At 32.5% G+C, this 9,733-nt stretch overlaps 1 protein-coding gene across 1 annotated transcript; it reads right to left on the bottom strand.

Annotated features, from left to right (window-relative positions):
* Positions 1-606: 606 nt before the first annotated feature.
* On the bottom strand, positions 607-4,128 carry LOC112500914 (glucan endo-1,3-beta-glucosidase 6-like). Its single transcript, XM_025104531.1, has 2 exons — positions 3,424-4,128; positions 607-1,903 (listed from the first exon to the last, which is right to left on the bottom strand). The coding sequence occupies exons 1-2, from the start codon at positions 3,759-3,761 to the stop codon at positions 799-801; spliced, it is 1,443 nt and encodes a 480-aa protein (XP_024960299.1). The 5' UTR covers positions 3,762-4,128; the 3' UTR covers positions 607-798.
* Between the last annotated feature and the right edge of the window lie 5,605 nt (positions 4,129-9,733).

Raw genomic sequence — 9,733 nt, 5'->3', positions numbered from 1 at the left:
TTCCAATTCCTTTGAATTTAAATTATATTGATGGATTCTAATTTCATTTAAGATTTGATTTAGGGTTTTATTGAGGTTTTCTAGTTAAGATTTGATTTCTGTTTTTTTAATTAGAAATAGATATTCATGTTTTTGATTTGGGATTTGTGGACTAAACTTATTAGAAACAATCCATAATTCTTTTTGTTAATGTGTATGTGTTGAGAAGATGAGTATGTAGGGACCGTTTATCAAATACCTACCCGGTAACTGCTTACCAATAAAATTTAACACTACTATATACTTACCGGGTAAAATTTTAGTTTACCAAAACGACATCGCATGCAACAATTTACCCTGTAAGTGTTCACCATGGCAAGAGTCGTCGCCCTCACTTACCGGGTAAGACTCTTGGTCCTTGTCTCGTTTTTACCGGGTAAGATTCTTGGTCCTTATCATATTCTTCCGATAAGATAATGTGACTTGGTAAACGCTTACCCGAGTAAGCGTTTGGTAAACGACCCCTTACTCACAAAATAGAAAAACAAATAAAAAACCCATAAAATGACTGAAATTCCCTTAAATTTGAGTTTATAGACGTTAGTTATAATTTGTATACAAGTAGGATAGCAATAGCACATGAATATTTCAAATCCAATAATTCATGCCAATGTTCAAAATACACCCCCAAGGTTTCAGAAACATTCATTCAGAGCACCCTACTTTTACTTTTCATACATTAAACTACCTTCTTACACATCTACCAAATTCCTCCCCAAAATTTCCATCCTATCGACCAAAAATCCACCCAAAAACACATCAAACCAACAGAACCCAGACCAAAAACAAAACCACCCCTCCAACGAACCTCCCCATCAACCGATCTGCACCACCAAAATACGGCTCAATCATGACCACGAACCGGCATGTTCCAGTCGAAGGGTCTTCTTTCGTGACCGTTGAAACATTCGGAAACTTGCAAGCTTCATCGGCCTGATCGTTCTTCTGATAGTAACTATTGAAAGCATATGAAATGTTCCCTTTCGCGTCCAAATCACCACACGAGGTTCCATAGCCGAGGCTTGTGCAATCGCCGAGTGCGCATGCATAGCTCACCGACTGTGCGATCGATGGGTCGTCAAGCTTAGCCGAGTCCTTCATCACGCACCATTTTTTCTGCAAATATTTCACGCCAGTGGCAGGAATCAGAGCTCCGGAATTGGTTGTTCCGAGGTTTAACGAGTATTTCGGTTGTCCATCGTAGTAAAACACTCCCCAGTGTCGTTCAAAGTTTCCCGGTTGGATACTTTTGTCATCTTCGTCAATTAAACTGAACATATACGCGTCGATGGGGCCCGTTCTCATCGGGGTCCCTCTATTTCCGGAAATATGAGTCATGAACCCTTGCATGAACCTTTGCGCGTATTTATTATTAGCGTTTCGATCTCCGTCACTCGGCCATCCGATCTCACCGATTATGATTCCCATATTCGTGAATCCGTTCTTCTGTAACGCCCACACAAGCGTATCGTAATTAGCGTCAAACATGTTCGTGTACGTGGTCCCACCGTCATTCACCGGAGTTGCGTTGCCATCAAAGAACGCGTACTCAACCGGGAAACTCGATTCGATGTAAAGGCTTATGAACGGGTAGATGTTGACGGTGAAGGGGGACCCGTTGTCGTTTAAGAACTTGGTTATTTGGATCATGAAGTCGTGGATGTCTGCTCGGAAATCGCCGCCCGAGGGTACCCCGGATGAACTCTCGTAAACGTCAGCATTTTGCGGGACCGTAACCTTGACTTTGCTTCCGAGTCCGGCTTTAATGAGTGCCGCTTGGATGTTTTGGAGAGCCGGGAAGGTGGTTCGCAGAAAAGTTCCGTTATACGTTGCTAAAAATGGTTCATTCCCGACCGCAACATACCTATAAGAAAACATCACTACGAGAATAACAAATAGGTTGCCAACATTATACTTGTATAAACAACAAAGGGTGTGTTTGGCATGCAGACAATACAATACAAAAAACTTGTTGTCCTACGTTTGGTGTGACAATTAGACTGGGATATGACGAGCGAATCGGAAAAAAATACAGTTTTTTTGTCCCGCCAAAATAGTTGGAACAAATATCAAAGAGATTGGACAAGGTAAAGTAAATCGTCATATAAAACCTTAAAGCATTCCATAGTTCTTTCACCCGCCTACTCACTCTCGCAGGTCCAGTCTGGTCCGGTCAGCTAAACAAACACATACCATAGTATAAAACATCAATAGTACGAAACCACCCTTTTCAGAAACGAATAAACTACGCATAACGTCACGCGAACATCGAGCAAGTATACTTAAATCCGCAGTTGGTTAATAAAACCGAAAGGGTAACTTGGTAACTTATCATATAAGGTGGAATCAACCAACAGATCTGCTAATCAAATAGGGTTGCAATTAGAGCCATAGTCGTTGATACGCTGATCTGAGATCATTCAAGATTACGCATGAACTGATGCAAAGCTTGGAACTTTTGATGTTTTCCAACTTAAACGTCGTTACAATCATGCTAAATCTTCTAAATATGCAACGAATTTATAGCGTAGATATAACAATATTGATACGAAATCCCCATTTTGACGTCTTAAAATATGTTAACAAAAACCGAAACTTCATCTAGAAAAACTTACGCCTGTAACCCAGGATTTAGTTTCCGAAGGATCTTCTTACATTTTTGCAAAAAGGTGACTCCGAATTCGATATCCAGCCACAAATCTTGGAACTTTTGATGTTTGCCATAAAAAAGACATTCCAAATCATGCTAATCTTCCAAACTATATAGTAATTCGCGTAATAGCAACATTAAGCCCCTGTTATCCGTTTTAAAATCCGAGAACAGCATCAAAACTTCATCTAAACCAGCCCTAACCGTTTTGCCATTGAAAATGTCACCCAAATTAAGCTAAACATGTAAACCAAACAGTAGGGTCTTAAAGATTTAAACCCCTATGATAGCCAAAAAGGGATTAAAACAGCATCTAAACCAACATTTACCACATTCTAAACAGTAAACAAATGCCACACCGGTGCACCATGGTTCGCAGTTCACCTTCTGGTCACAAAACCAGTAACTTAACCGGTGGCTCGAAGTTAAGTTTAAACAGTAAATGAGTGCCACAGGTGCACCATGGTTCGCAGTTCACCTTCTGGTCACAAAACCAGTAACTTAACCGGTGGCTCGAAGCTAAGTTTAAACAGTAAATGAGTGCCACAGGTGCACCATGGTTCGCAGTTGACCTTTTGGTCACAAAAACCAGTAACTTAATTGGTGGCTCGAAGCTAGACCCTAGTTTAAAACGTAAATAAACAGAACTGAAATTCGTGATTAAGAAGGAGAAATCTAACAAATCAGGGTTAACTAAGATGAAAAACCAGAAAAGAAATCAAACAACTGCTGACCTGATGTCGACATTATTATTGATATGATCTGAAACGTTTTTCGAAACCCATTTTTCAGCAGCCTTCATGCTACTTGCCATGGTTGCAAGCATGTCATTAGGGATTCCAACCATAACTTGAATTCCAGACTTACCCAGAGCTTTCAGAGCACCATAATCGGCATCAAAAAGCTTCACCTTTTGGATTCCATTATCCTTCAGCATTTTCACCACCGTTCCCGGTGGCAGTGGGTGAGACGACTGTGTTCCCCAATTAGCCCCAATTCCATTCACCGACTCAATCCAACAAAGGAATGGAATCAAGACTAGTGACATCAAACAGAATCGAAAAAACCCCATTGAAACTTCTCACCGATTATGATTTATTGCTTGCTAGTTGCTACCCACAGATGATTTATACCGAGAATCTTAAAGGGTGCCCTTTTTTGCTTTCTTGAAAAGGAGAACTGGAATTCAAGAACCCCAAATCAAGAACGGATTTTTAGGTACCCAGATTGGAGCTAGTGCTTGTACAATCAAAACCCACGAAAACTTAGAACCAGAAAAGGCAAAAAGAAGAAGAAAATGGTAAAGTTCAGAAAGAGAAAAGAACGAGATAGAGATCAAGAAGGGGGGTTTCAAAGTGCAAAGATTTGAAGATGATATGGGTATCGACAGAACAGAAAAGAACACAAAATCAAACAATGGACCCAGAAAGAGACTCTTGAGCAGAGCTGAGCACGGTTGGTAACTAATCGCTGAAAGAGGCTTCCTCGGTTAAACAAAAATATAACAAGTGATACAAAACACAAACAATAGTGTTACGGATAAAAACAAGATTCTTTTCTTTTAATATTTCTCTTATATATTTTAATAATTACCTTTTTATATTAAACTAGAATGATACTTGCGTATGTAACGAGATACATCTTGATTTTAATATTTTATTTTATTTTCTATTTCAGTCGATGTTATATTATGGTTTTATGTGATTCTGAGAAAACGATAATGTTTTTATTTTTTAATAAAATATAAGTTTGAAGATATTATAAAAAATTGACAAAAATATATTGATATTAGTATCAAATTGGGCTATTTGAAATTTCTCATTTTTTGTATAATTTTTTAATTCAATTTTTTATCATTTAATTTAGGTACAACAGTAATTTATATTTGGTTTAATAATATAAAGTTCTCATAAAGATAATAGTTATTTATTTTGTTAGAACTCGATAATTATTCTAATTATATTTTAGATTTTTTTTTATTTTAAAATAAGATGTTTATCATATATTTGATTATGTTTATCCGCAGTTAGTTATACGAATTCAAATATCGAGATTTAATAAGTTGTATTTATGCGTAATTTATTTGTAATCTTAAATTTTAAGTAATATGCATCAATATACAGTATTTTATATATAACAAAAATATATCGATATTCGTATCAAATTAACTATTTAAAATTTCTCATTTTTTGTGTAATTTTTTGATTCAATTTTTTATTATAATTTAATTTAGTTACAATAATGAAGTAATTTATATTTGGTTTAATAATATAATTTTCTTATAAAGATAATAAATAATTATTATGTTAGAACTCAATAATTATCCTAATTATATTTTTGATTTTTTATATTTTAAAATAAGATTTTTATCCTCTATTTGATTATGTTTATCTGCAATTAGTTATACGAATTCAAACATCGAGCTTTAATAAATTGTAATTTTACATAATTTACTTGTAATCTTGAATTTGAAGTACGCATTGGTTTTATGTGGTTTTGAGAAAGTGATAATTTTTTAATTTTGAATAAAATATAAATTTAAAAATATCAAAAAAAATTGAAAAAAAATATCGATATCAGTATTAAATTAATCTTTTTAAAAGTTTTTGTGTTTTGGTGTAATTTCCTTAATTAAATTTTTTAATTATAATTTAATTTAGGTTTAGTAACAAAGAAATTTAATTTAGGTTTAATAATATAATTTTTTATAGGAAAAATTGCATCAAAATGGAACTAACTTTCACCTTATTTCTATTTTGGGAAACCAACTTTTAAAATCTTCATTTAAGGGTCTCTATCAAATTTTTTGTTTATTTAAAGGCCTGGTTGACCTGTTGAACAAATAATAGGTAATTTGATATGACTTGTGAGAAAATTATTTAAACAAATATTATGTGAAATTTATTTTGACAAATCATCATTATAATTAAAACAAATCAAAATAAAGTCCGCTTCACGTCTCCTACCTCGGTCGCAATCCTACCTCTCCCTCTTCCTTCAATCATCGTTGTCCCATAGCCTCCTGCCGCTATAGCTTTCTGCCCTCTCCAACAGCCGCTGCCCCTCCCTCTTCCTTCAATCGCCGTCCCATAGCCTGCTACCGTTGTAGCTTTCTGCCCTCTCCGACAGTTGCTGCCCTCTTCGGCAGGCTGTCCTCTTTTCATTTGATATTTAATATTTATTTTCTATTGTATCAATTAATTATTTTTTTCTATTAAAAAATGAGATTTGGAAACATCTTCAATTTGATATTTGAATTTTTTTTATTTAAAATACGAGATTTGGAAAGAAAAATAGATTTTATTGCATTAAATTTTTTATAATTAATTTTTGAAAAAAAACAAATTTTAGTTAATTTTATATAATTATTTTGCAATTTTAAAATATGACGTGAATTTAAAATAAAAAATTAATATGACGTGGAATATCTTAGTTGACAAAAGATCTGGATTATGTCAGCATTAAGAGGTCTACCAGACCCTTAAACAAACAAAAAGTTTGATAGAGATCCCTAAATGAATATTTTAAAAGTTGGTTCCCAAAATAGGAATAAGGTAAAAGCTGGTTCCATTTTGATGCAAATTTTTTTTTTTTTTTATAAAGATAATAACTAAGTATTCTGTTAGTTATCAATAATTATCCTAATTATATTTAAAATGAGATATTCATCCAATATTTAATTATGTTTATCTGCAGTTTTTTTTTTAAAACAACAGATTTTATTAAGAAACCACCGAAGGCTAGCAAGATGCTAGCACTTACAACAAAACCGCTAAATGGCTGATACACCAAGCATACCAATCAAGAGTATTACAAGACTTCGATCTAATTCTAATCCAATTATACGAAAAAAGCACGATCTCCTTGGAAATCACCACCGAGCTTTTTATGGGTTTGTTGAAGACTAGTGCATTGCGATTCGTCCATATCACCCAAATGAACGCCATGAGAATTACTTCCAACGCCTCCTTAACCCTCTGCAGTTAATTAGACGAATTCAAGTATGGAGCTTTAATAAGTTGTACTTATGCACAATTTACTTGCAACCTTAAATTTTAAGTAATATGCATCAATAAACAGTACTTCGTGCATAATAAATCGTTTTTAAAAGTTTTTGTCAAATGTCTTATAATATAGTATAGATATAATATTTAGAGTAAATTATAGATTTCGTCCTTCAAGTATTTTCCAAACCAAACCAAACCGTCAGACCGTTTAAACCGCAAAAAACGGTCTGGTTTGATTTGGTTTGGCCGGTTCAAACGATCCAACGGTTTTTTTGAACATCCCTAATATTGGTTTTTATAAAAGTAGTTCTTAAACTTCATTTATTACTTTTTCACAGTTTTGGTCCTTCACCAAACGGTCATCCAATAGGTCTATTAAATTTTGGAGCAAAATGGTATTTCTTTTTTTCTATTTTTCTGAATTTTAACTTCTTTAATTAACAATTCTAAACTAGGTGCCAAAATGTGTGAGTTTACACTTGGAAGGCCAATATTCATCTTCTTCTACCTCCATTGTTCCCGACTTAAAACCATCGAAGTTATCAGATCAATCCTCGTATCAAGTGTGATTTATGGGTCAGATTAAAGGTGGATCAAGGGTGGAGATCTTTTTTTTATGCGTCTCACTTTAACTCTTCATCTCATACAATCATTCGCTTATAATATTATATATAATAGGTCCCTAATTAAATGAGAACTTTTTTGTTTGTGGTAACTGTGAGATCCAATATCAACCACAAATCAAATGTCAAATTAAGAAATTAATAATTTGGTAGTTTTAACTTAAAATATTAATTAAGGGCATTTTAGGAATTTTATAAATATCATCTCTCCTCTCTCCTCTTTCTTCTTTCTGACGAACCATATTCCGATGAATCTTATGTGAACACAAGATACACACTGTGATACCTACAAACGATATTCATAGTGATATCCAAATCTATACTATTTTATTAAGCAAATTTAGCAAAACTCTTAAAGTCTTAAAATACTAAATGACCAAGATACCCTTACATCACTTTTTCACCCCCTCATCTTCTCATATACACTCACCCTCTCACATAAACTCACCCTTTCACATTGAGCTGATATTTTTAAAATTATAATTTTAAATTTACACTTTATACTCCTATAATTAGTTAATTAATTTACTTTACGTCTTTTACTTTTAAATGTTTCATTTTAAACTTTTATCAAATTAACATACATAATCGTATATCAATTAAAACATGTTTAAAAAATACATTTTTATTTTAACAAGTTACACCAATATATATATATATATATATATATACATATATACACACACACAAACATATGTTTTCTACTATATTCAATAAGCCAATGATAATAAAAAATTTATATTGAGTTATATATTAAATGAATAAGACCTTAAAAAGGTAAGAAAACTCAAATATCTTTTTATAAAAATCGTGTATTAAGCCATGATGTGTCACAGACTTAACATGGTATAAAACACAAGTCTTGAATTACGACGCGTCATGACGACTATTAAAACGGGCCTTTTAATTAAATCATTGATTAAAATATGCTAAACATATTAAATATTGTACTTTTAATATGAAAAAGTACAACATTATTTGGCATACAATTAGACAAAAAAAACATTTTGAAATGTTAAAATATCAGTTAATAAACAATAAACGAAGGAATCTTGATCTATATCATATTACACATGCTAGTTTTTTTTTGTTTTACTCTCATCAAAAGGCAGTTTAAATAATGATTAATAATTAAAGTTTTTTTTTATTAAATGATATAATATATATATATATATATACTATATTAATAAGTATTTACATCAAAGTTCAAAGGCCGTTTATATATATATATATATATATATATATATATATATATATCCAAAATTCAAAATTCAAAGGCCGTATGTTCCCAAATTGATAATTCTCGCTCTAAAGAATGATGATTCAACTCCCAAAGTTTCCTCTTCTAGCTATTGCGATTGAGTTTCGGTGGCGGACTCACCTTTAGTCTTCACGGTTCCTATCAAATCGTCGACTACCTTCTTCATCGCTCTCTCAGTCACTCCATAATTCCATATGAACGTTTTGAACAATATCTCAATGAATTTCTTATAAATGATTTTATTTTCCAGTTTATTCAAACATAATTCCGAATGTCATTTTATAAATTACAAGTGTAGGAAAAAAAACATCATGCCTACGTTAGTATTTAAAATGTAGGAACAACAAATATTACGACATTGAAAAATATCGTAATCCAACAATTCCAATTCACATAATATTCATTCAAAATAACAAATTCATATTCAAACTGAAAGGACAAGCGTTTTCCATTTGGCTTGGTCTTTCTATGACAATCATGTGTTTATTTGTTGTAATCGTCAATCGATATTCTCGCTTACATTTATACAAAATTTTATACCCGCCACATAGTATATATATATATATATATATATATACATAGACTTGGGATCATGTGAGACTAAGAGTTTTTCGTGAGACCCGTAAGACCAATTATCAACCCTTAGATTAGATCTACAATCTGAACATTCATAATCACAAAATTGCCACGAGACTTCTCAATAATCACAAAATTGCCACGAGACTTCTCAATAATCACAAAATTGCCACCATGCAACTTTGGACCATTAGATCATTAGCTTATAAAGTTGATCAGTGAATATAAATTGGTCTTACGGGTCTCACGAAAAACTCTTGGTCTCACATGAACCCAACCCTATATATATATATATATATATAGAGAGAGAGAGAGAGAGAGTTTGTTTCAAATGCAACCCATCACATTTGTACAACCAATGCAACCCAATAAATTGAAATATTTATGGAAATGATGAGAGTTCATTTATTATGATTTAAATATTTATGGAAGATGAATAAGGTTTATTAATTATGATCAATACTTTATATTAGGAAATAATCAGAACTTCTATGGAATTACATATTCATCAAATTAAATGGATGGTTGAGATTAAATTGTATTGGTTGTACAAATGTAAGGGGTTGTATAATAACCC

The sequence above is a fragment of the Cynara cardunculus genome (assembly GCF_001531365.2).
Source record: "Cynara cardunculus var. scolymus isolate 2C chromosome LG 17, CcrdV1, whole genome shotgun sequence".
NCBI lineage: Eukaryota > Viridiplantae > Streptophyta > Magnoliopsida > Asterales > Asteraceae > Cynara > Cynara cardunculus.
This window is presented reverse-complemented; position numbering and strand designations above follow the sequence as displayed.